The following is a 26,923-nucleotide window of genomic DNA, read 5'->3' on the forward strand; positions in this document are numbered from 1 at the left end:
GATGTCTTTTCCCGGCACATCCATTCATTCCCCCTGTTATCCTACAGACTTCAAGGAGTAGCTTGAAGCACAGGGCCTTGGGAGTAGCTTTGGGGAAGGGAATGATCACAGTATTAACCTTTTCATGTATAGAGTAGTCTTGCTCATATATATATATATATGTATATTTATATAAATAATATAATATAATATATATAGAGAGAGTTATGTATAGGTACTTTACAAGGCCTAACACCAGGCATGCCATTTGCAGGAGGGGGGCCGGGGGGCCTCTGCCCTTCGTATTTACAGGGAACTTACAGGTCAGCCCCCTCCAGCTTTGATGTGGCTGCCCCAACCAGCCCCACTGCTGCCACGGCTGCAAGGCAAAGAGGAAGGAGGTGTCCTAAGGAGCGTAGTCTGGGGGTCAGTACAGGGAGAAAGGCAGTCCTCTGTGTCAGCGTGCTGCCCCCTTTTTCTCCAGTGCGGGTGGTGAAGGCCGTGGGGTGTCTCCAGCACACTTGTTCCCGGATCCCAGAGCAGGCCCCTCTTCCTTCCCCCGCTTCCCCTTTGCCTCCGCTGAGCCCCGCTTCAGCCCGTTCTTGGTCCCCTCTGGGCAGAGGCAGCTGGGGGTCTTGGCGCAGGTTCCCAGGGTGGTGTGCTCCTCCACGACCTCCAAGATCCACTTCTCCTTGGGTGAGCCCGCCTTGTCCTGGCCATGCTCCGGGGCAGCTTTCCCCAGAGGGCCAGGCTCTTGGCTCTCCTTGGGTTCCAAGACAATGGGGACAGGCCCCCGCGGGGTGACTTCCACCTCCACGCTTCCTTTCCTGCCTTGCTCGTGCTCTTGAACGGGGCTCAGGGCTTTGGCCAGGGCACGGTTGGCTCCTGCAAACGCCTCTTCGGTCTGCACGGCTTGGCTTCTCCTGCAGTCCCCCAGCAGAGCTTCTGGGAGCCTGGCCTTGATGCTGGCTTCCAGGGCGCTGGCCTCTCCATCTCCTGCCCCAAAGCTAAGTGGGGATTCCTGGCGGCCCAGGCGCCGGGTGGCAAGCGGTTTTGGAGCCCCCGACTCGCTGGGGCTCTCCCCGTCGGACTCCGCCAGGCTGTGGAGGCCAGGCTCCCCATAGAAGTCCTTGCGGTATTCCGAGTGAACCACCTCCAGGCTGTGCTTCCTCACCACCACTTTCTTCTCGGAGCTGAGCGGGGAGCCCAGCTTCTCTGCCGACTGCACCCGCTTCAGTAGAGGCGAGCGAGGGGGCTCTGCGCTCTTGGGGCGCGGCCTCACCACGGGCGGCGAGGAGTGGAGCTTGGCCGGGAAGCTCTGTGTGGTGTTGGAGCTGCCCACCGTGTGGCCGGGCAGCGGGGGCGGCGAGGACTGCGTGGGCGAGGGCGTGTGAGCCAGGGGCGAGAGGGGGATGTTGCCGGCCGACTTGCAGCGTGCGGAGCGGTACTGGCGGTGCAGCTTGGGAGACAGGCCGTGCAGGGTGCTGGGCCGCATGTGGTGGGATGAGGAAGCCGGCGAGTTGGGGGTGCTGGAGGCTGGGGAGCTGCTCTGTGAAGAGGCACCTGTGGTGGGAGGCAAAGGGGAAGGGGGCAGGCTGAGAGGCAGGAGACCAGCAGTCCTTGCTGGGCACCAGGTACGCTCCAAGCCAGTCTCAACTCCCTCCGGGGTGAGAGGCAGCAAGAGCTCACAACATGCAATTCTGCCCCCCCCCCCGCCACCCCATTAAGAACATCTTTGGGGGGAGGAATGGATTTGTAAACTAAATGAATATTTAATCTTGGCAAAATTAACTGCTATAATAAGAAATCAGTCAAATCAAAAATTTAAAAAGGAGTGGAGATGTTTTGATGAATATATGGCAAAATATTGCTCAAAAAAAGATACGCTAATATGCCTAGATTAAAATGTGAAGCACTGGATGGTAGAAAAATTAGTAAGGAAAGATAATAAGAATATATAGATGTTTTGAGAATATTGTAGAATGCAAAGATTACTGTAAATTGTATAATGTGGAGGAAATCGAGTGGGGGCATAGGGAAGTGGGAGAAAGGAGAAAAGAATAATATGATGGATTGAGGAAATAGAAATGTAAATGTATGGTTGGGGATGGGAAGGAAATGGTGTTGGCTATGTGAAAACAAACAAAACAAAACAAAACAAAACAAAACAAAACAACAAAACAAAACAAAACAAAACAAAACAAAACAAAACAAAACAAAACAAAACAAAACAAAACATCTTTGGGAGCAAATGCCCCCCACCTCCCTAACCCTCTCCCCACCCACCCCCCTGCTGCAGCCCAGCCCCCTTGAGCTTCCTACCTAGGTAGGCAGAGTCAGGGGTGGAGCGCAGGCTCTGGGTGGGTGAGCGAGCGCCCAGGCCGTGGGTGGGAGAGCCTGGCAAGCTGTCGCTGGAGGACAGTGAGCGGTTCAGCGACGAGAGGCTCCGGCTGGTGTGCAGCAGGTTGGACTGCTTGGTGATCTTGCGGAAGAGGGAGCTGCGCTTCTTGCTGCTACGGAAGGAAGGGGAGCCGTTAGCCAAGAGGGGAGCCAGCCCCTTCCTCTCCCCCCCCCCATTATTGCACCTCACCTGTCCTGCCCTTCCTTGCTGGTGCTCCTCTTGTTCCTCCGAGCCATCTTGGATTTGTAGCTGCTCTTGCGGGCTGGCCCAATCCGGATGGAGGTGTTCTCAAAGGGCGTGGTGGTCACCATCACTTTGTTCCCGCTCTGTGGCAAAAGAGAGGGGAGAGAGCTGGCTGTTGGCACAGCAAGCAGATGCAGCACTTTGCCCAGGTGCCCTCGGAGGCCACGGCCACTCTGTGCTTACCTTTAGGATGAGCTCCACCACTTCCGTGTGCACCAGCCCGTGCACTGGCTCCCCGTTGACGTGGGTGATCAGGTCTCCGGCACACAGGCCTGCCTCATGAGCTGGACCACCTTCCTCCACGTGCTGCCAGGGGAGAAGACGAGAGAGATGCTCTCACAGCTCTGCTGTCCCCTTCTGCCCACAGCACACCCGGCTTTGGCCTTGCAAGGGTCTTTGCCTAAAGCGTTTGCCCCTTTGGGCTCTCTTAGCTTGAGGCAGACAAGGCAGGTAAGGGGCTCTTCTTTCCCCATGGTGCAGTGTTAATCTTAAAGGTAAAAGGTAAAGGGGCCCCTGACCATTAGGTCCAGTCGTGACCAACTCTGGGGTTGTGCGCTCATCTCACTTTATTGGCCATGGGAGCCGGCGTACAGCTTCAGGGTCATGTGGCCAGCATGACTAAGCCGCTTCTGGCGAACCAGTGCAGCGCACAGAAACGCCGTTTACCTTCCCGCCAGAGTGGTACCTATTTATCTACTTGCACTTTGACGTGCTTTCGAACTGCTAGGTGGGCAGGAACTGGGACCAAGCAATGGGAGCTCACCCCATTGCGAGGATTCGAACCGTCAACCTTCTGATTGGCAAGTCCTAGGTTCTGTGGTTTAACCCACAGCGCCACCCACGTCCCAAGTGTTAATCTTACGCCTGCCCAAAGTGCCCTCTGGATTGGCACGCACGCTTACCCAGACTATGTGGTGCACGCTGTAGACATCGCTGTCCCCCATGTAAACCCGGATGGCACGAAGTGTGAAGCCGTACTTCTTCCCGGAGCGCTGGATTGTGATGGGCGAGCGCAGGATGGTGACGGCGGGCGAGTAGTCGCGGGACGGTGAGGAATCGCGGGACGATGGGTTGGAGGACAGTGACCGGGGGGACATGGGGCTGGCCAAAGGCGAGCTGCTGTGCTGTTCCACTGCAAGGAGGGAGAGGGAGAGAAAAACTAAAGGGGAAGCAAGAAGCCCTCCGCCATTCCTTGGGGCAAGAACACAAGGGCACCTCTTGCCTCCCAGAACAGGAGCCCTGGCCCCCAGCCTCCCCTGCTCTAGGTCCTGCAAACTTGTACCAGCCGCCTGTTCCTTCAAGTCATTTCCCGAGACCTGTTGGCAGCGAGGGAAAAGTACAGAAGCTGCAACACTTCCAAGGGCAGTTTTGAGATTGGGAAATGATACGTCGGGGTAGGTGGGTGTCGAGCAGGCTAGGGCAAAGTGCTCCCGCAGGTCCCACAGGCAAATGAAGCCTGGTGTGTGCCCTTCTAGCAGGAAGGGGAAAATAAGTGGTGCCTTTCCCTATTCTCTGTGGCCCTCCAGGTGCTGTTGGGCTACCACTTCCCATCATCCCTTACCACTGGCCATGCTGGCTAGGATTGGTGGGAGTTGGAACCCAAAAGCATCAGAAAGGGCTCCCCACACCCAGTTTAAGCATACAGCTATAGACCCCTGCCACAGACAAAGGCCTGCATGGTGCAATTTCAAGCTGCAGAAGGCTGCGGGCTTTTGGCACAACGTTCTGCTTCCCAAGAACCTCCCTTTGCATTTAAATTAAAAGCAAGTTTCCAGCCCTCATGGTGCAATTGACAGTGTGTGGGTAATGCTTGCTTAAATCTTAAGAGGCATAACTGAATATGATTCCCAGCATTCAGGGGGTCCTCAGTGCCTTGAAAGCTACTTTCTGTCTCTCCATAAACGACAGAAGCAGAACAAACTATGCAAAACTGTAGAAGCTGCAAAATCTAAACCAACAGAGGAAGTTATACATGCAAATATGCTTCATTTGCATAAGTTTGTGCATGGCCCAGAGTTCCATTTTTCTTATGGAAGACCTTTTTTTTTTAATGGCACAAAACGCACACAGCTCAGCAACTATGTTAGAAGTGCCGAAAGGGTGGGTACAGCATGCAGGGTTGATAAGTGAGAGGTTGGGGGCTGTGAGCTGATGAAGGCTGCAGTGAGTGGGGAGTGTTCATTCCTACTGGAACAGTGACAGATGGGTCCTGTCTTCAGGGACTGGACGGTCTTGATCAGGATGCGGCCCGCCGGGACAGGCCGGTCCGATGGAAGGGGAGCGGTTCTGTGCAAGGGCGGGTGGATACAGCATGAAAGACAGGCCAAGATGCTGTCAAGCAGGATGGACGGTTTGTAGTGAGAAGCCCAGTGCCCCTGGGGGCAGGGGGTGGGCTGAGAGCAGGGGGTGGGGTGCCAGGCTCAAAGTGGGATGCCGTTCCTATGGGGTTAGTGCTGTGCCTGCTGGTTATGTGCAGGGGGGCGAGAGGAGGAGGCCCGTACCTGTGGGGATAATGACGGACAGCGCAGTAGCTGAGGCAGATTTGATGACCTTGCCCCCTGTGCGGGAGCTGCGCTTCTCGGCCGTGGCGTCCCCTGAGAGCTGTTGGTGGCGTGCCCGGCGCAGCACCAAGTCATTGGTGGCTTTGGGGGCTGAAGGGTCCAGCTCCTTTGGGGGCTGTAGCTCACCCGCTTTTGATTTATTGCCTATTGGGGAGGGGAGAGAGAGGGATGATGACTCAAGCCCTACATCAGAGGACCACACGCCAGGGGCCCCCGCCTTCAAACAAGGAGCACAGAGCAGAGGGGGCCGCAGCAGGGACTATCCAAACCCCCAGCCACCCAAGAGGATCACAAACACCATGCCCAAAGATTTCGCCTTTCCTCATCATGCAGACAGCGGGCGGAGCCCCAGGCAGGGTGACTCTGCCTGCCTAGGCCTTCTCGAGGTGAAGCTGAGGAGATGGGGTTGCGCCCCAGCGGAGCTCAGAGGCCTAGGGCCAAGCCCCAGCGTGCCCACCAAACTCTCACAAATAGTGCGAAAAGGACCTCTTGGTAAGTGCTACTGATGCACACCTGATATTGCAATTGCCAAGCTGCCTGCCCTCAGTTCTGTGGACTGCATAAAGGTGCTGAAGCCATGCAATTCGATGCTTGGGCTGCAAGACTCTGCAAGGAATCATTGCCCTTTCCCTTTTCTTATTAGACATGGCTAACACCTTGGATGCCATGCAAAGGGGTGGCTCTGCCCGCCCCCCACCCCGGGCACCTTACCCCCTCCAAGAGCACCAGCCGAGGGCTTGTTAAAATCACCAAGGGTCAGATAAGGGCTTGTTTTAGGACAGTATCCCAGTAGCAGAGGAACCTTTCGGTCTGATCCTACGCACACCTGGGCTGACAAGGCTCTCACCATTTTAGGGTTTTCTGCAGCCACGCAAGCTCTGACAAACGTGGGGAAAGCCCAGATTCCAATCAAACTTATTGGCAGATATTACTAGAATAGAAATAACTGATGCATTTGCTTTTTTTTGGAAATCTCAGGGTTTGCTAGAGCCTTTGAGAACTTGCAGCAGACGTGTCTGTTCCTGGGGTAGAAACAGGGTAGGCAACCGAAGCACTGAGGGACGGAGAGGGGGGCTTGCTATGTGCAATAATAACAACAGTAATTTCTTATTTATATCCCACCCATCTGGCTGGGTTTCCCCAGCCACTCTGCAAGAAGGGAGACAGCTGATGGTGGAATGTGCACCTTGGTAGGCTTTTACGAAATAATCTGCCCGCAACCACATTTTATGCATAGGATTGCACTCCTGCTAGTAGCCCCAATCTAGTGCCCCAATCTATTTGGGGGGAAAGAGAGGAGGATGTGCATTGGCTCTGGGTAAGGGGAGTGTGCAACCTCTTAAAAACCAAATTACAGAACAAAAGCATGCTTCTTCCCAAATAAAGTAGTTTGGGAGAAAACAAAAAAATCAAAGAAGCAGAGGGGCAAGGTTGCAGCAAAGGGGCAGCCACCCCCTTTTTGCTTTTGTTTTAAAAGCACTTCATGGAGCTCCTCCCTCCTATATGGCACCATGGGGTGGGACTTCACCTCCAACATGTAAACAAAGAAATAAAAGGGTTGCAAAATGACCCTGGCAGAGGCAGGAAGAGAGTTGTGTCACCCACTGCCACAGAGCCATTCCTACTGTGAAGCAACTGTCTCACGCAGCAAATTTTGGGCGGCAGAGTGGGAGGCAGATGGAGCCGACCCATAAGTCACAATCCACCAGGAAATTTTCCTGTGCAAGCCCACTGAAATTACCGGAGTCTGTGCAAGAATGGAATTGGTTGCAAGCGATCGGCTGAAGGGCCTGCACCAAATACACATTGCCTAGTGTACTCCTTATTGCAGTGGATGCGTTATCAGATTTGTGCGGTGCTGGTGGGAGGAAGGTTCGAGTTTCTCCAGCAACAAAACCTTGCAGCCTGAATGTTGGGAAATTTCCTGGCAATTGATGGGAGCAATTTCCTGGCAATTGATGGGAGATCAGACGTTTGGATCCTCTGCAACCGCTGCATTGTGCAATGCCTACCGGAAAGGTCCTGAGAGGCTCTGTACACTTGAGATTTGCCTTAGAACCAAGACCAGAGTGCTTGGATCTGCCAAGGGGTGATTTAAGGGATCTGGGGTGCACTGCTCCCTGCTCCCTAGGGATGTGTGGTCTCCCTGAGCCAGGCTGCATCTCCTCACCAGAAGCTGGAAGGGAGAGGACTTTGGCTGCACAAAACAGATGTCAAAAGGGAGGCGACGTATCAAGAATCCGTTTAAACTGTAATAGGCACATCTCAAGTAAATTGAGCAAATTGGGCCCCCAACTGTGGCATCTCCCCTTCAGCTGCCAGAGTGAGGGTTTCAGCAAGAGGCCATTACTCACCTGCCTCAGTCTCTACAGGGGCAGGACTCTGCCCAGCCTCTCCTGCTGCCCCTTCCTTGCTCTCCTTGCCTTCCACCTGGGGCGTGGACCCCGGGGGCCCGTTTTCTGCAGGAGCCTTCGCAGGCCCCTTGCCAAGACTCTCGCTGTCGGTTTCCAGGGGCACGGCAAAACGGCTGGTGTCCATCAGGGCCGAAAAGCGCCGACGTGCACCCAGTGGGGGGCTGGAATCGCTCTCGGTGTAGGACGACTCCGAGGCTGAGAGCCGCTTCCTGAGAGACAGAAAACAAGCAAGATGGCTCACCCCCCCACCCCAAACACCTGAGGCCATGTCCAAAATGCCAGCCAGGGCTTAACTTGTGTCAGGAGGCCTTAGAGCTTTATTATTATTATTATTATTATTATTATTATTATTATTATTAGTGCTGTAACTGGAGTGCAATCTACTTTAGCTGAAGCTAGGATGGGGAGCCTGTGGCCCTGCAGATGCTTCAGGACTACAGCTCCCATCACCGCTTTCCACTGGCCACACTGGCTGGGGCTGATGGGAGTTGGAGTCCAAGAGTCTCTGGCAGGTCGCAGGTTCCCCAGTTCAGAAGTGAATCTTCAGTGGATTCAGTTGCAGTAAGTGAGGAGACATTTTAATTGTTAGGGCTACCACTTAAGAGCACAGGGGTGGTGTTGGGGGAAAATAAATGCCTAAAGTGTTACATTTTGCACTGAGAGCATTACAGTTGTACCTTGGATCCTGAACGCTTTGGCTCCTGAATGCCACAAACCCAGAAGTTTGTGTTCTGGTTTGTGAACGTTCTTTGGAACCCGAACGTCCGACGTGGCTTCCAATTGGCTGCAGGAGTTTCCTGCAGCCAATCAGAAGCCACGCTTTGCTTTCTGAACATTTTGGAAGTTGAATGGACTTCGGAACGGATTCTGTACTATAGTAAGGAATGAAAAAGAACTTTAAAAGATTATCTTCCCTCCAAAGAATGAGGAGAAAGCAATTGTTTGTTGAACTTTATGTCATCCTGTACTTTAGTCCGTGCCTCACTTATATTGCACCTACACTGAGGTTTTGGTAATTCAGAAATGCATTTACATTTAAGCTCAGTCAGTAGAGCATGAGACTTATTCTCAGGGTTGTGAGTTTGAGCCTCATGTAGGGCAACAGATTCCAGCATTGCAGGGGGGTGAACTAGATATTCCTCGCAGTCCCTTCTAACACTACAATTCTGTGATTCTGGGAACAGCTGATCAATGTACTAGTTATACAGACGGCGTCCATTTTCTAAGCATCCTGTATTCAGCTGATATTTCTAGTTTTCTCTGCTATGTCCTCAGGGCATATGGGGAAGTGCTGGACTAACAGCAGCTAGTGTCTGCCAGGGACCAGAGGTTGGGACCAGAGCCCTGGAATATCCAGGAAACCCTGAAGCTCATATTTGACTCTCAGAGCTGGAGTTAGAGCTCCTGTTCTAAGTGTCCCCAGGTCTGGGGACTGAAGAACAAAAGCCACAGCTGTTATCGCACAGGGTGGAGACTCACATTTCAGGGGAGTTGGTGCGCCAGCTTTTCTCTCGAAGGGTGAAGCTGCCCAGGCTCTCCCTTTTGCTGAGCTTCTCATCTTTGTGTTTGTTGCTCTGGTCCCTCTTGGTGACACCTGGAGTCTTCTGCTCATGCTGGGAGAGGTGCTCCATGCTGCTGTACACCTGTATTGAGGGGGGCAGGCGGCAAAGGCCAGAAAGGTGAGAAATGGTACAGCAACATGCTAGAAGGAGCAGCTTTATTGCTTATGTAGTTATTTTTAACTTTTTAATTTTTAATTTATTTAACCTAATTGTTACAAAATATAAGCAAAATATTGAAAATACATATATATTTCAAATAAGCACATATATATGAAAAAAGGAACAAAAGAGAGAAAAAAAGAAAAGAAAAAAGAAGAAAAAATAAAGAGAAAAGAAGAAGAAGAAAAGTTGGAAGAATTTCTTCCAAGTTTATTCTACAAATATCTCAATATGAAAATAATAATAAAAAATTCATTGATTGACTTCCATCGCTTACACTGCACTTCCTATATACATTTTAAGCAAAATTGTATCTGTTATTCCGTATTTTTCCCATACAATCTCACACAAATATTCTAATCAATAAATTTTCTAAATCTTTTATAAATCTATTCTAAACACAACCAATACCTTACATTTAATCCTTGTCTACATAAATATGTATTTATTTTCCTTATTTATAGACTGTTTTTCACTACAGATGGCCACAAAGCAGTTGACCCAACCATCCACAAAACAATCCATCAATCATTCATGCAGTACTAAAACCACAGGTGAAAACGTAAGTTCGATTAATTAGGCAATAAATTTGCCCCTGAGGACACACACTCAGAAGCATGTTGTGTGGAGGATATAACAACAAAAACTAAACACAGCACCCAAGCCTTCTAAGACATTCTTTGGTGTTTGTAAGGGAAAATTTGAAAGGTATCTCAGCCACCAAGAATTAACACGTAGCAGTGCTGTGCTCTTAAACCTCCCCAAATCTTTCAGTTCTCCACAGAAAATCCCCCACTGCCCACAAGGTGATCTCAGGTACAGTGGTACCTCGGGTTACAAACACTTCGGGTTACAGACTCTGCTAATCCAGAAGTAGTACACCGGGTTAAGAACTTTACCTCAGGATGAGAACAGAAATCGTGCGGCAGCAGTAGGAGGCCCCATTAGCTAAAGTGGTACCTCAGGTTAAGAACAGTTTCAGGTTAAGAACGAACCTCCAGAACGAATTAAGTTTGTAACCAGAGGTAACACTGTATATGTTTTTCATCAGTGAGGGTTACTGCTGGTTTCAGATCCTATACCAGGGGTGTTGGGAACAGTCTTAGAAAGGTCTGAGTGTGCAGATCTGGCCCATGAGGGAGACTTCAAGCATCCCTTCTTCCTGCCAATCTTTGCCTGAAAATACCCAGCCACCTACCCACACCCACCCACCCACACATTAGCTCAACAAACACACGACTTGGACACCATTGTTCTGCACACTTAAGTGAGTAAGTTTGCATAGGGCTGTGTTGCTGCTGACAATCTCCTATTGTATTGTCTCCTGATAGAGATGCGCTATGAAGATAGCCAATACATTTATTGGCTACCCATCCCCAACATACGCCATTCAAATCCCGACTTCTCATTGCACTATGCTCCCAAACACATTTTGCTCATGACAGGCTGATGGTAAGGAGAAGAATGAAGAAGACAACAGCAGCATTTCATAGAGCAATTAAAAGTATTTGTAGCATTTCACACACATTATCTTAGTAATCTTTACAGCAACCCTGCCAAGTAGGCCAGTAACAATATCCTCGTTTATTTCCAGAAAGAAAGAGAGGCGACAGAGATGGAAGTGGCTAGGGACACTTGTGAGGCTGAGGGGAGATTTAAACTCTGGGCTTCTGAGCGCACACTCTATAACCACAGCACCAGTGTTAAACAACAACAACAACAATTCAAATTAAATGCAGTCAGTGAGGACTCTTACCTTGCTGAACCTGGGAGAGCAAGATGAAAACTGCCTTATTTCCACAGGTTCATCTTCAGTCGTGTCATCTTCATCATATGAGTTAATGTGGTGGTAACGATCGGAGCGAGCTGGAAAGAGGAAAACTGTCTCATGGGAGCTGCGGGAGACCTGGGCAGCAGGATTGCTGTTGAGTTGCCCACATTCCCTCTAAGCCTGGCCCCAAATGGCTAGAGAAAGAGAAACATCACAGGGGCAGCTTCCTTCCTGCACCCAAGTGGAACATCTCACCCTGAGCAGGAAGGAAGCTTGGAAAAACAGAAACAAAGCTCCACCGGGACAAGCAGCCTCTCCCTTTGCACCCCCCCACCCCAAAGATGAGAAGCATACCCATTTAAAAACAAATGAGAACCCTAGAATGCCCCCGTCATCTCCCAGAATTACGCTGCCATTGTCACATAAGAGCTGATGGGGAATCCTTTTCAACCTGAGGATCAGATCCAGAATTGGCCCACCTTCCATGGACCATTTTTGACAGGTGGGTGGGGAGGTCACCTACCTGTCAATCACCTACAGTTGTATGGCATGGATGATAAAGATTTCAAGCCCAGAGCAGGCAGAGGCTTATCTCTGATCTTGGCCATGTGAACCAAACTAGGCAGGACATCAGATGCACCTTAGCATTTAGCGCATTATGTTTTAAGCATTTGTTTGTCAGGGACTGAGCAGAGGAGGAATGGTGGAGACCACCTCCCCAGCCTGACCCTTCCAGGGGGGAGGAAGAGGAAGACAGTATAGATTGACAACAGGGGTTTGAGGGAGGTCACAGCTCAGAGGCAGAAGAGGGGAAAAGTTGGGAAATAATGAGAGAGGAGGAGGCAGGACCGCAAACGGCAGCTGGCTGACAGGGTGTCTTTAGAAAGCATTCCAGACTCCCCATCTCCCAAAACCCCGTGAGCCTTTAAAGTAGGAGAGCTAAGAGCTCAAAGACACATGGCAGGACCCGTGGAGGAGACGATGAGAATGACGAATGAGGAAGTGGGAGAAATGGGGGGGGGATTAGCTCAGGACAATGCCATTATCCAAGAGGCTGGGTTCTATAGCCTCTCTCTGTAATATTGAAATAAAAAAGGAAGGTAAGAAACTTTTCCTTGTCTTCAGACTTTCCTGGGCAGCCAGCTGGGAGCTGCTGACAGCATCCTGACCATGTTTGACATACATCTTAAAAATAAAATAAAAAACGCAAGAGCAGTTGCAGTGGTGTGACTCTTTCACTGGAACACTGCCTCCTACAGAGGCAACCACTGGTTCATAATGTTCCACACTGTCTACACTGAGTGGCAGCAGTTCTCCCAGGTTTCCAGGCAGGGGTCTCTCCTAGTCCCAGCTGAAAGTGCCAGAGACTGGATTTAGGAGCTTCTGCTTGCAGTCATTACTCTGCCACTATGGCCCTTTTCTCCCGGTGGGGGCCCTGGTGAAAATGTTTCCTCTGAAGCTGATATTTGCAATGGAAATCCCCCAGTGACGCCTCTCCGGTATGAAAGAAGGAAGGAGAAGGCCCTTATTAACATGAGCAATATGGGATTAGGTGTTTCTGGATAGTGGGAAGTGGTGCAGGCCAGCAGCCTCACTCTTGTTTCTTAAAGGAAAACATTTGGGAGTGGGGAAAGAAAAAGAAAGCAGAATGTTAACACTTGCTGTCAAAGTAGCTGGTGTCTTCCTCAGACTCCAGGTGAGGGATGAATTCTGCTTTCTGCCTCAGAAGCCCGTTCCAGTCCAGATCTTTGAAAAATGCATGCTGTTTCACTTCGTAGGCGCCACCTGCAAAAAGCAAAGACCAAAGTCTTGCTGCCCTCTGCTGGACAACACCGCCAATCAAACTGGACATGGTAAGAGGTGCTCTTTCCTAGAAACATGTGATTCTGCTGCCAGGTGGCCGGAGGTGGGTGGTGGGCTACTTCCTGAGCACTTAGGAAATGTTGACACAGACCCACCAAGGCCACAGCTGGTCAACAATTTGGTGTCCCAGGTTGCAACGGAGGATCTAGAGATCTGGGGGCAGGACTATCCCTCCCCTCCTTCTGGATTGGATCACACTGAAGTCCCACCTAACTAACTGCCCTGCACCCTGACCAACTGTCCTTACCTGCCCCCAGGCGGAGAAGAGGGTTGGTCTGCAGGAGGCAGGAGATGAGATCTTGAGCATCTGCTGGGAGGGCCTCCTCCCCTTCCGGCCACAAAATGTCATCTGAAAGCAGAAAGAAACAGAGAAGCTCTTGGTGGACGAGGCAGCTGATGGGGTGGATTAGGGAGGGTTAGAATGGTCTCCTCAATGTGTAGATTATTGTAACAGCTTTAATTGTTACTGGGAAATTCGTATGCCAAGTATCTTTCTAACATGGAAAGCAGCTCACAGAGCCTCTGAACCCAAAGCACCTTATTGCTTCACTCTGTTTCATGATACCCTCCTAAGGTTTTTCTCCCCACCAACTCAAACAGCACCCTCCATTCTCCTTGGTTGAGCAGGAGCAACTTAGCCAAGCCTGGAGGAAATTCCAAGGCCAGCAAGTAACAATGTTGAGCTCATAGCTGGATCACAGTGACCCAAACACACCTGCCCTTCACTTACCAGTGATGACCTGACCAAAGAGCTCCTCAGGGGTGTCTCCAAAGAATGGCACACAGCCCACCAGGAACTCGTACAGGATGATGCCCATAGCCCACCAGTCCACTGGCTTCCCATAGCCTTGGCGAAGGATCACTTCGGGAGCAATGTATTCAGGGGTTCCACACACCTGCCAAGACACCAACCGTCCTTCAGCTAGCAGCACAGAGATTGGGTGAAATCCTGGTAATGGCTGGGAAAATCCATACATATGGCAGCCCTACATGTTAGCTGAGACAACTGAGAAAGGGGTGATCTGCATTCCTATCAGAGTTCTGGGCTGGGTGGAAAGGTTTCAGACCTCTCTATCCATCCCTGAGCTGGGTATATAATTTTTGTTTTGACCACCACCACCACCTGCGGGGTCTTGGGGGTCAGAAAAGCTTCTGCCAGGCCCCTGGGATGGAGGTTAGACACCCTAAGTCTACAGCTTTCCCCCTCACATACACAATGACAATTTGTCATGTCCTGCCTCATGTCTTCCTTCTAAAATACCAGAAGGCCTTGTTTGGTAAGAAAGGCTTTGTTCTGCTGACTGACAAGTTCTGATTTAAAGTCCACGCTGGGGCTTAAAAACAAGTCAACCACATGAGAGCTTCCAGGGGTTTTTGTACTCTCTTATCTCATACCTCCCTAAATATTTACCAAGTGGTCTGGCGGCAGTGAAAACCCCCATAGCCAATGACTAACTGAGATTAATGTCCTCTTACTTCTGTCGTTTGTATGTAAACACAATATGAGAGGAGCAGGAAGAACTCCCCTGGATCAGCCTTGATCTGTACCACAGGGCAGTGTTATAGTCTCCCACACAATTTCAATGGCACGTTTCGAATTCTGCCCCCTCACCCACCCGCAACCATAGCTGTCAACCTTCCCTTTTTTTGCGGGAAATTCCCTTATTCCAGCATCATTTCCCGCTGTTATCCCAGATTGTTAGATATCCTGTAGACTGTCCCCAGGACAGGTGAGGCTGCTGAGCCTTTATTTTTGAGGCTGCCGATCCCTAATTTTCAAACCTGAAAGTTGACAGCTATGCCCACAACGCTCCCCTCTCACGCACACCATCAGGGTGCCCACCTGTTTGTCCAGGAACTCCCGGGCATCCTTCTCAATGTGACCCTCGTACAAGTTGGTGGTGAGGCTCATCAGCCCCATCTTGGAGAGACCGAAGTCTGTCAACTTGATGTGCCCCATGGAAGTGATCAGCAGGCTGAGGAGAAAGCCAGAGAAACAACCGTCAAGAGAGCTCAGATCACAGAAACACCTTGGCCCCCCCGCCCCCCACTTTTGGCAAAGGAAATGTCAGCAAAGCTCTTCTCCCGGCAACATAGCCCAGGAGAGGCTCTGGCTCTCCACTTCATACTTGTCGGGCTTTAGGTCACGGTGGACGATGCCATAGTTGTGCAGATACTCCAGCGCCAGGACGGTCTCAGCAAAGTACATGCGGGCCATCTCCACGGGCAGTGCCCCTATGTTCTTCAACAGTGTGGCACAGTCCCCGCCTGCTGGGAAAAGGGCCAAGTGGTTAGGGAGGCAGCTAGCAGGCCACTCTGTTTGCACAGTGCAGGACTACTGCTCTGTTCCTGTCCTTGATCGGAGCTTGCAGTCCTCCAGTGCCATGCCATTTGGAATGCTAAGAAGCACAGTCTGTAGGAGGGCAGGTACAAGGCTTGGCTCCCTGTGTCTTACATTCATGCTGTATTTACCGTATTTTTTGCTCTATAAGACTCACATTTTCCCTCCTAAAAAGTAAGGGGGAGTGTGTGTGCGTCTTATGGAGCGAATGCAGGCTGCGCAGCTATCCCAAAAGCCAGAACAGCAAGAGGGATTGCTGCTTTCACTGCGTAGCGATCCCTCTTGCTGTTCTGGCTTCTGAGATTCAGAATATTTTTTTTCATGTTTTCCTCCTCCAAAAACTAGGTGCGTCTTGTGGTCTGGTGCGTCTTACAGAGCGAAAAATACGGTAATATTAAAGACCTAGGTGATCTTTCGACCTGAGACTGGTTTAAAGAGAGGTGTTTCCAATCTTGCTTGCTGAAAAAGCTAACAGGATGCTGGAAGCCCCTGCCAAGCACACAGGGACTCTGCCATCTCTTACAATCCAAGCTTGCTTTGAAGCCAGAGACAGTTGAATAAAAGAGACTTTTTGAATAAAAGAGTTTGTGTGGAGAGCAGATAGGCTCGGTTAATTTCATTGTACACAGGTTGTACATTGACAATAAAGGTATTATTATTATTATTACTATTACTATTACTACTACTACTACTATTATTATTATTATTATTATTATTATTATTATTATTATTATTATCATCTTAGGGCTTCCAGTAACATCACTGTCCTGACTAAAAGTAATGAAACCACTGGTTGAGGAGCTTGGATGCTAATGAATTGAGAAGGATATATGATCAGTTTGGATGGCCAGAAAAGATGCTTTTCTCAACTTCTGAGCTACATTTTTAATTTAATAGATAAATTTAATAAATAATAATAATAATAATAATACAACTGAATATTGTTTGTACAACAAAGGATGTGCACGTTGTTTGCTCAAGGGATAACCACTGCTGCTCTCAGAATGAGTTGTTTCCTGCAAGGTCACACATGGGATTTAATTTCCATATGTAACCTGAAAGCTGACTTGTGTGATACTGAGAGACCAGGGGGTACCTGAGTCCCTTCAGGAGTTCTGAGGCCGTGTACCTTCGACATATTCCATGACCATGCAGAGGTAGCGCTTGGTCTCAAAAGAGCAGAACATGCTGACCACAAAGGGGTTTTCTGCAAAAGTCAAAATGTCGCGCTCCACAAAGGCCTGCTGGATCTGGTTGCGCAGGATGAGGTTTTGCTTGTTGATCTTCTTCATGGCAAAGCGCTGCCGGGTCTCTTTGTGCCGCACCAGATACACAGCTCTGTGAGAGGAGGAGGCGGAGAAAGCAGAGGGGATGTGCTCAGCAAGAGGCACCCCAACCCACAAAGCACTTCTCCAAGAACACAGCAGAGAATGCAGGTGTATTAAGGGATCTTGATCCTCGCTCTATAAATACTAGACTCTCTCCCCTCTTTAGACAATGGGCTGGTAAACTAGCTTTTACCCAGAGCTTTTGGGAGGGGGCAGTGAGGCGTAAAGGTAAAGGTAAAGGGACCCCTGACCATTAGGTCCAGTCATGGCCAACTCTGGGGTTGCGGCGCTCATCTCGCTTTATTGGCCGAAGAAGCCAGCGTACAGCTTCCGGGTCATGTGGCCAGCATGACTAAACTGCTTCTGCAGTGCATGGAAACGCCGTTTACCTTCCCAGCGGAGTGGTACCTATTTATCTATTTGCACTTTGATGTGCTTTCGAACTGCTAGGTGGGCAGGAGCAGGGACCGAGCAACGGGAGCTCACCCCGTTGCGGGGATTCGAACCGCCAACGTTTTGATAGACAAGTCCTAGGCTCTGTGGTTTAACCCACAGCGCCACCCGCGTCCCTTGTCTGCTCATATGTCCACTGCATCAACATTACACATCACTGCAAACCCTTAAGGTGGCAAAAGATCTTGGGCCATCCTTGGGTGGGAGGCTGTCTGAGGATTGTGACCTAAAGAACACCCCGCTCCCACATCGCCCTGCCTTCTCTTTGACGCCTTCTTCAGAACCCTCCCTCCAGGTGCCTCTGCTGTCTCAGTCTGAGGCAAGTAGCAAGACGAAACAGGGCCTTCTTGGTGGTATCCCACAATTGACATCATATGTGACAGCTGGTTTTAGGCAAATATGGATGTCCCTTAAATGGGGCTCCCTGCTGTTCCTATACAAGTACGGTTCCCTGTCAGCATCAATACAGTGACAGAGAGCCTGGCTAGGATGGGCTGCTGAGGGGGAGGGAGGGAGGAAGCAGTTTGCATTCCAAAATGCTGGAGCAAGTGTAAGTGCAAGCTGCTTCCTTTGAGGAGAGAAAAATGTCCAACTTTCTCTCCAGAGGAAGCAGTTTAGATACAAAGCATCCCCTCTACAAATAGGAAAATGCTGTTTTAAAATTTGAGTATTTTGGATTAAAAATACAGTACTCTGAATCCATATTGCTTCCTATTGAGAGAGAAGGAAATTCTCAGTTTAGTGATGTAGCATCTTCTCTCTCTCCAGAGCAAGCCTGTTGGAAGGTTTCCTTGGAATTCTGACCTGTGTATAGTCATTATGATGGGTCTGCCAAACTTGGCCTGCATGTGTCTGTGTGTAATTTGGGAATCTGACCCACTCAACAGATCCAGTTCCCTACACCATCTTACTATGACAGGAATTTACCGTTATTCTTCTCCTTTCTGTGTGGTTGAAAAACCCTTATACAGTCATACCTCAGGTTAAATGTGCTTCAGGTTGAGCGTTTTCAGATTACGCTCCATGGCGACCCGGAAGTAACGGAACGCGTTACTTTTGGGTTTCGCTGCTTGTGCATGCGCAGACGCTCAAAATGACGTCATGCGCATGCGCAGAAGCAGCGAATCACAACCTGCGCACATGCAGTTGCGGGTTGCGTTCTACTCAAGATGCAAACGGGGCTGCGGAACAGATCCTGTTCGCATCCAGAGGTACCATTGTAATTCTTCTTTTTTTTCCAAGGGATATCTCCTGAACTTCCAAGCCTGGTTCAGATGCTTCCCTATATCAAAGATCCTGCACCCATCCACCATGATGCTCATAAAGAAACATGGGACATGGGTTCCCCAGCATGGATGATTGCAGCATAACGGTGCAATACTTTCAACTCAAACCAGCTGAAATAGCCAACTCCTCTACTTTCGGAACAGCACCTTTGGGCCAGGTAAGCATTTGAACCAGGCCTGATTTGGTGCTGAAGGAGCAAACCAGAAGCAAGAGAGACCCTTTCATGCAGGCAGATCCAAGGAGCTTGGGATCTGAGTCAGCTCACTCACCCATATGCCCCGTTGCTTATGAGTTTAATTGTTCCAAAGTCTCCTTCTCCCGGTGGCTTCTTTGGCTTTGGAGTAGTTCCACGACTCTGTAATGGTAAGTAAATTGGGTGTGAGGGCATAAGAAGCTCCTAAGAAATCCAGCCACGCTAACTGAAGACAACCCTATTGAGGACCCCTTCTTTACCAAGGTTAGGAGCAGTGCCGTATGGCAAATTATTATTTTTGGTATGGGAACAGTTAGGGCTAGAGGCGCCAACTTGCAAGGGCAGCTGGGGGAGGGGCTGTCGCCGTTGCGAGTGTGACATTGCTATGTTGTGACGTTGCGTGCTGAGCATTGCACCTCCTTCCGAAAGCTGGGTGGACTTTGGGAAGGTGGCAGAAGGGCTCCTGTACCCAGATGGAGTATCGCACCTCCCTTTCTAAGCCAGGGAGAAGCTTCCCGAGTTTTGGGAAGGAGGCACCAGGCTTTAATACATTTAATACTCTAATTTACCCAGAACATTTAGGGAACTAGCCTAGTCCACTGACCACACGCCACTGGTTAGGAGTGCAGTTGTGTATGGAATATGACAGATTGTGAATGCAGCTAACACTGGTACCAGAAAATTGGTAGAGAGCCACTCTGAATCTGAACAGGCATAGCCCATTTAGTTTCATTTATAGATGCAGAAGATAGAAAAAAACCAGAGCCAAAAGCACAAACGTAAGACGGGGCAATCTCTGGCTATGCAACGGCACTATGGATTTAATGATGAACCTTGCAGCCAGATCCACCCACTGACTCAGTTGCCTAATAATAAGGAGTTATTCTGGTGGAGTGTCTTCTGTTATTCAAGAAGCCACACGCCTCAAGCCTGGGTCACACAAATGAAAGGTTAGTCAGTAAGAGCAAGAAGGACAAGAGATTCCACGTGTTTTCAGTTCCTTTTTGTAATCACAACAGATTTATTTTCATTCCTATCTATTGCATATCAACTGGGCAGGGAGCTAAGAGGGAACCATGTTGGGCTCTTTTTCCACCTGGTATGAAGGAGGTGGAAGCCTGCTAGATCTCTCTCCCTCTTCTCTATCCCCACCCTTTATTTTTACTAAATAAATAATTTTATTTCCTATTAAAAAAAGGAGTCTGCACAGCAATTTTTTGGGGGTGCATGCGATCACATTCTATTTTCCTCTTAATAAACGTGCACTGTTCTAACAACCTTTGTGACGCAAAACCTAGAAAGGGATCTCCCCTGACAGGGGCGCTGACTTGCCCCCCCCCCACTGTGGGTCCCCAACGTTGGTGCACACTGAGTTGCAGCATAATGACGTGGTGATGTGATGATGTCATGTCATGTCATCACGACTGAGCAGCTCCGGCACTGCGGAAGTGACTGGATCATGGCCTCCATGTGCCGCGGTCGCATTGGGCAATGCACAGAGGCAGGCAGCAGAGGCCAGGCACCAACAGCAAAAAATTTATGGGTGCCTGGGCCCCTGGGGCTTGCTGGAGATGGTGCCAGTGTCCCCACCAACTGGGTTCATTCTACTGAATGGAGTATTTATTCTTCCACAAGAAGGGCTGCTTCTGGGTCCTCCACTCTGCTGAGTTTTAACTGAGGTCAACTGGAGTTTAGGAAGGAGTTGTGCTTGTCACCTTCCTGCCTAACCAGACTGGTCACCATGCTAGATGGCTAAGATGCCCCAATGGGAGGATGAGAAGCTGCTTGCAGGCACCACACCAGTGCTTTCTCTGATTCTCAGACCAAGGCAGGCTCTTTCCCAGCAGTGGGGCTTCCTGCCTTTTCAGGTGTTTGAGAAAGCGCCGTAGCTTCTATGACTCTCTCTCTCTCTCTCTCTCTCAGACACTCTCACACACACTCTCTCTCTCTCACTCTCTCTCTCTCTCTCTCTCTCTCTCTCACACACACACACCCTCTCTCTCTCACACACACTCTCTCACTCTCTCTCTCTCTCACTCACACACACACTCTCACACACGCTCTCTCTCTCTCTCTCTCGCTCTCTCTCTCTGACACACACTCTCTCTCTCTCTCTCTCACACACACACACTCTCTCTCACTCTCTCTCTCTCACACACACACACTCTCACACACGCTCTCTCTCTCTCTCTCTCAGACACTCTCACTCTCTCTCTCTCTCTCTCTCTCTCTCTCACACACACACACACACACACTCTCTCTCTCACACACACACTCTCTCACTCTCTCTCTCTCTCACACACACTCTCTCACTCTCTCACTCTCACTCACACACACACACACACTCTCTCTCTCACTCACACACACACACACTCTCACACACGCTCTCTCTCTCTCTCTCTGACTCTCTCTCTCTCTCTCACACACACACACACACTCTCTCACGCTCTCTCTCTCTCTCTCTCACACACACACACACACACACACTCTCTCTCTCTCACGCTCTCTCTCTCTCTCTCTCTCTCTCTCACACACACACACACACACAGTACTTCCCTTCCTGAGACCTGAGTGGCTGGTCATATAAGCCACTGCATACCGCTTCTTATGACAGACAGTTGAGGAAGTTGGGTATGCTTAGACTGGAAAAGAGGAGACTGAGAGGAGATATGATAGCAATCCTCAAATATCTCAAGGGCTGTCACATGGAAGATGGGGGGGGGGGAGCTTGTTTTCTCCTGCTCTGGAGGGTAGGACTCAAACCAATGGCTTCAAGTTACAAGAAAGGAGAGGCTGACATAACACCAGGAAGAACTATCTGTTCCGACAGCTGGTCTGACTCCGGTTTTTAAGCAGAAATTGGATGGCCATTTTGTCAGGGATGCTCTAGTTGAGATTCCTGCATTGCTGGGGGTTAGACTAGGTGACCCCATCCCATTCTACAATTCTATGATTCTAAGATTTTCTGTTTACCAGCATGCTTGGACATAATTGTTTTGGCTAGCCCACGCCACTGCGTCATGTGCTCTTTCCCCAAATAAAAATGCAGCACACACTCTGAGAAGAATGGATAAATGAAGGCAGGAGAGCCATCACCTCAGTTTCCTACGTCTGTGGCAAACAACCGTGCCATGCTTCTGCAGGCTTCCGTGCTGCAGTTTTATACTTAGTTCTACTTTAGCATCTTTTTTCGCAACATATCAAAAAACCAAATGTAAAACACACCATTCAAATTCAATAAACCAACACATAACATCAGTGGTGGAAAACCCAAACCCTCTAACAGTTTAACCCCGCAGCCCAAATAGCACCCAATGAATCTTAGCCGTATGTCTGAGACACTTCCGTGCTCAAGATTTGGGGGATCTCAAAGAGGGAAGAGAAGGCGGGCTTCCTTAAGTGTGGGGCAAGCACTAAGAACGCCTCCCTATGTCCCCTTTGCTGTCAAAATGAGAGACATGAATGCAATCCCTGTACCCCTGACAGACTCTGATAAGAAGAAGAAGAATTTGGATTTGATACCCGAAGGAGTCTCAAAGCAGCTAACAATCTCCTTTCCCTTCCTCCCCCACAACACACACTCTGTGAGGTGAGTGAGGCTGAGAGACTTCAAAGAAGTGTGACTAGCCCAGGGTCACCCAGAAGCTGCATGTGGAGGAGCAGAGACGTGAACCCGGTTCACCAGATTACGAGTTTACCGCTCTTAACCACTACACCACACTAGATAGGGCAGAAAGGGGGGTGGATAAAGCAGTCCCTAGGCTTAAACCCAGCAGGACTTAGGACCACCTCGCACTGTATATTTTAAGAAGCTCATTTTCCTTCCCTGTACTTTCTACCTGCTTCCCTTCCCGGCATTCTCACACAAGCCTCCTCTCTTCCATTTGCCCATGATGCTCCTTGTCAATCACCCATGCCTTCTCTTTTCCTCTCACCCACTAATCACATTCCTCCTAAACCTTCTTCTTGGCTGCTTCCAACACCATCTGGGCTTCTTTTCCCTCCCACCTCATCCACCCATATTCTGTGCCTCTCTTCCACTTGTCTCCCAGATCTCCCATGTGAACCTTCCTTCTCTTCCCTCCTCATATGCCTGCCTGGACTTCTCTTTCGTAAGAGTGGAGGAGGCAAATGGGAACTTCATGCATTTTCTCCAACTTCCACCACACCGGTTCTCATCCCCCCCCCTTGTGGTTTTTCCAATTTTTCTGCCTCTTTCCCTTTTCTTGCACATCTGCTATGCTACTACCGTACGGGGCTGCCACAGATACACAGTCAAACCTCGGTTGTCGAACACAATCCATTCAGGAAGCCCATTCGGCTTCCGAAATGTTCAACAACCGAGGCGTGGCTTCTGATTGGTTGCATGAGCTTCCAAAAAACATTCAAAAACCAGAGCATTTACTTCCTGGTTTTTGGCGTTTGGGAGCCGAAATGTTCCAAAACAGAGATGTTTGGGAGCCGAGGTTTGACTGTACTGCTGGTCCAAAACCAGTGTGCCACGAATCCAAGAACTGCACCCTATCATCCTCTGCTGTTTCACAAGGAGTTGGGGAGTGCACTTGTGCAATGGCATGTAGCTTTATGGGCACCCCTAGAATTGCTGCTTGGGTCGCCATCCTTGGCGCTGCTGCTACCTCTACCGAAGTCAGGGTGCAAGGAAGTCAGCTGCTTCCACAACTCCCAGGGAGTCATCCAACATGTGAAATTCATAACTCGAGCTGCAAGTTTTAAGCCGTCAACTAAAGCTTGGGTTGATTATCAGGTGGGGCTCCAAGCACATTGATTTCACTGTTCAGGTCCCAGTGCATGGTCATGTTTTTTTTAAAAATAAATTAATTAAAGGTGGCCTTTTGTTTTGACAGTGATAATAATAATAATAATAATAATAATAATAATAATAATAATAAAATTATTTATACCCCGTCCATCTGGCTGGGTTTCCCCAGCCACTCTGGGCGACTCCCAAGAGAACATTAAAAACACGGTAAAAGATCAAACATTAAAGCGAGGTGATGAGTCTGTTTATTATGTTTATGACCCAGTCCCTGTCCCAAAGTTCTATTAGCCCAGAAGGGGTTTGGATTTGGGGTGGGGAGAACAGCTATGGGAATAGAGAGGAAGTGTCACTCTGCCACTGACGAATTCTGACCTGCCAAAAGTTATGCGTTGGGAAACCTACTTTGGAGTTCATTGGACTTTCCCCTGAAATTGCAAATATCGCCTTTAGGTAGGGATGGAAAACTTCCTTTCCTCGCCCCCCACCCCGCAATACTGAGGCTGTTCATGGCTTGGGGGGGGGATTGCTTACTTACATACATAACAAAGGAGTGTAAATTAATTGCATCCAGGCAACAAATTCTGGCTATAGCCTAATAGTTCCCAACCTTTTTTTGGCAATGCCCCACCTAAGGTAAAGGTAAAGGTACCCCTGCCCGTACGGGCCAGTCGTGTCCGACTCTAGGGTTGTGCGCCCATCTCACTTAAGAGGCCGGGGGCCAGCGCTGTCCGGAGACACTTCCGGGTCACGTGGCCAGCGTGACAAAGCTGCTCTGGCGAGCCGGCACCAGCGCAGCACATGGAAACGCCCCACCTAAGCATCTCTAAAATCCTGATCCCGCCCCCGTTCCGTGACATATAATTCTTATTATTCAAAAAGTGAACTCCTATTCACATGGAGGAGTGGCCATTAACTCTTAATAACTCATTCTCAAATTGCTCCCCTTAAAAATCAAATTGCCCCCCCCGGGGCGTGTGCCCATGTTGGGAACCATGGCTTTGGCCTGATTTCTAGCTGCTGCCAGTAGAGACCGAACGCCCAATGATAAATGGAGGGCTTTAGTTGCATGAACCCAAGTGAGTAGCCAGATTTCCTTTAGTTTGTTTTCCTGCACAACAGCCCACCAAATGGGGTGGCGGCCTGAAGTCAAGTAGGTGCAGGAGCTTTGCTTTACCCTCTTTCCCCAGGATCAAGCTTGCGATGTGGATGTAGTGGCAGAAACATTGAGCAGCGGTATGAAGAGAGAGAGAGAGCGAGAGAGGGAGAGAGACAAAGAGAGACAGAGAGAGAGTTGTGTCTATGTGTGAAGAGTTGGGATAGACAGCACAGAGCTGGGGTGCGGCTGGTGCCCCCTGTGTACTGACCTCTGTGAACTCCTCTGTCTCAGGTGTGTTCGATCCTCCGCTATCATGCTCCTCCACATACAGCACATCTGACGAGAACAGGGTTTGGAAAGAGCCAAAGGGAGAGCCAAGGGAACAAGGCTTTAGCAACCCCATTGTCATTCATGAAAGCACAGAAAGGGCGAAACCTAGACATGTGCATACAGCCATGCATATACGCCAATGCACATGCCTTGTGGTACGTACATGCACACACGGCGGCATGCTAACGCGCGGGGGTATGTGTGTGATGGAGAGATACATGTGTCAAGGTGACAAATCAGGAGACGGAAGCATGCGCTCGCTAAGACAAATCACAGGCGAATATGCTTGCATGCATCTTAGCACACACCTTGGGAACAGATACACAAACACCTGCGGGTATGCGGGTTCGCATATACTTACATTCACACTGGAATACAACGTCAGCTGTGCTACCCTGCTCACACAAATGCATGCCCATGCCCATTTAACACACACAGATACAGATAGTTTATGCCAAATTGCAATCCCTCCATCGTCTGGTGCCTTGAGACCATTTGCTTACCTGGGTGCCAGCACTTTGACACCACACAGACTCACCTTGAGCAACTACCAACCCTGTCCCTGGGTCAAACAATTGGGAACAGGTCTGTACAACTTTACTCCATGGGGATAAAGCAGCTTAAGGTAAAGGTAAAGGGACCCCTGACCATTAGATCCAGTTGTGGCCGACTCTGGGGTTGCGGCGCTCATCTTGCTTTACTGGCCGAGGGAGCCGGCGTACAGCTTTCAGGTCATGTGGCCAGCATGACTAAGCCACTTCTGGCAAACCAGAGCAGCGCACGGAAATGCTGTTTACCTTCCTGCCGGAGCGGTACCTATTTATCTACTTGCACTTTGACGTGCTTTCAAACTGCTAGGTTGGCAGGAACAGGGACCGAGAAACAGGAGCTCACCCCGTTGCAGGGATTCGAACCGCCAGCCTTCTGATCGGCAAGTCCTAGGCTCTGTGGTTTAACCCACAGTGCCACCCACGTCCCTTAAGAAGAGCCAAATGTGACTGGGAAACCTGCCTGTGAGGAAAGCATTAAAGATGCCCTTGGCCTGCACTGCTCGGACAGCCAGTGTGGCGTAATGGCTACAGTGTTAGACTAGAACATGGGAGACCAGGGTTCAAATCTCCACTCAGCCATGAAGCTCACTAGGTGACCTGGGGCCAGTCACAGTCTTTCAGCCTAATCTACCTCACAGAGTTGTTGTGAGGATAAAATGGAAGGGGGTGGGGAGAAGTGAGGTGTGTACCACCTTCAGCTCCTGGGAGAAGAGGAGGGATATAAATATAACAGACAGACAGAAAGGCAGACAGATAGATTTGGAGTCCTGAAGACTATAGCAAAAGTGTTAAGTTGAGGGGGGAGGAGGTTTGCTGGAAGAAATTCCACATGTATATAACTACGTTTTGCCCCTGAGTTTACACAGATAAACCAAGAAGCACACCCTGAATGACCATTGAAATCTGCCATATAAGATTAAGGCATCAAACGTTAGCTGGTTCAGCCCAATTTAAGATTTCAAAATCAAGAAGTTTATTGATGGAGGTAAAAGGTAAAGGATCCCTGGACAGTTAAGTCCACTCAAAGGCGACTATGGGGTGTGGCATTGATCTTGCTTTTCAGGCCAAGGGAGCCTGCGTTTGTCCACAGACAGCTTTCCGGGTCATGTGACCAGCAGGACTAAACCGCTTCTGGCGCAATGGAACACCGTGACGGAAGCCAGAGCGCACAGGAACGCCCTTTACCTTCCCGCTGCAGCTGTACCTATTTATCTACTTGCACTGGCGTGCTTTCGAACTGCTAGGTTGGCAGGAGCTGGGACAAAGCAGGGGCTCACCCCGTCACATGGATTCGAACTGCTGACCTTCTGATCAGCAAGCCCAAGAGACTCAGTGGTTCAGACCACCTTGAGACCAAAGCAAGCACACTTTCTATCCTGACAACTTAATAAATAAGATACCAGGGCAGTGAACAGTATTTCAAAAAACATTCATACAAAGACATCCTTTCAGTCATAATGTAGATTCACACATATGTGGTCTCCCCCCCCCCCCAGGTGTCATGTATCTGTGATACACGATCATATGAACAAATAAATGGCTGCTAATGTGTGTGTGAACTAGGTCCAGATTTACACAGCAAGGGTCAATACTTGGGATCTCTTAGTGGCA

General features: G+C 49.6%; 1 protein-coding gene across 4 annotated transcripts in view; it reads right to left on the minus strand.

The window, feature by feature from the left end:
- Positions 1-273: 273 nt before the first annotated feature.
- MAST1 (microtubule associated serine/threonine kinase 1) overlaps positions 274-26,923 on the minus strand; it is a 90,027-nt gene continuing 63,377 nt past the window's right edge. For 2 of the 4 annotated variants that reach the window (XM_053370336.1, XM_053370334.1), the window contains 17 exons: positions 24,700-24,767; positions 18,632-18,717; positions 16,424-16,632; positions 15,083-15,221; positions 14,797-14,929; positions 13,684-13,849; positions 13,201-13,302; positions 12,753-12,875; positions 11,076-11,185; positions 9,078-9,241; positions 7,539-7,807; positions 5,125-5,328; positions 3,526-3,755; positions 2,807-2,929; positions 2,570-2,706; positions 2,302-2,492; positions 274-1,542 (listed from right to left, as the gene is read on the minus strand). In XM_053370336.1, the coding sequence (XP_053226311.1) occupies positions 437-1,542; positions 2,302-2,492; positions 2,570-2,706; positions 2,807-2,929; positions 3,526-3,755; positions 5,125-5,328; positions 7,539-7,807; positions 9,078-9,241; positions 11,076-11,185; positions 12,753-12,875; positions 13,201-13,302; positions 13,684-13,849; positions 14,797-14,929; positions 15,083-15,221; positions 16,424-16,632; positions 18,632-18,717; positions 24,700-24,767 (3,560 nt within the window). In that variant the 3' untranslated portion in view covers positions 274-436. The remainder of the gene's footprint in view (positions 1,543-2,301; positions 2,493-2,569; positions 2,707-2,806; positions 2,930-3,525; positions 3,756-5,124; positions 5,329-7,538; positions 7,808-9,077; positions 9,242-11,075; positions 11,186-12,752; positions 12,876-13,200; positions 13,303-13,683; positions 13,850-14,796; positions 14,930-15,082; positions 15,222-16,423; positions 16,633-18,631; positions 18,718-24,699; positions 24,768-26,923) is intronic. The other 2 variants (XM_053370335.1, XM_053370337.1) reach the window with 2 other exon arrangements.

Source organism: Podarcis raffonei, chromosome 17 (genome assembly GCF_027172205.1).
Source record: "Podarcis raffonei isolate rPodRaf1 chromosome 17, rPodRaf1.pri, whole genome shotgun sequence".
Lineage (NCBI taxonomy): Eukaryota > Metazoa > Chordata > Lepidosauria > Squamata > Lacertidae > Podarcis > Podarcis raffonei.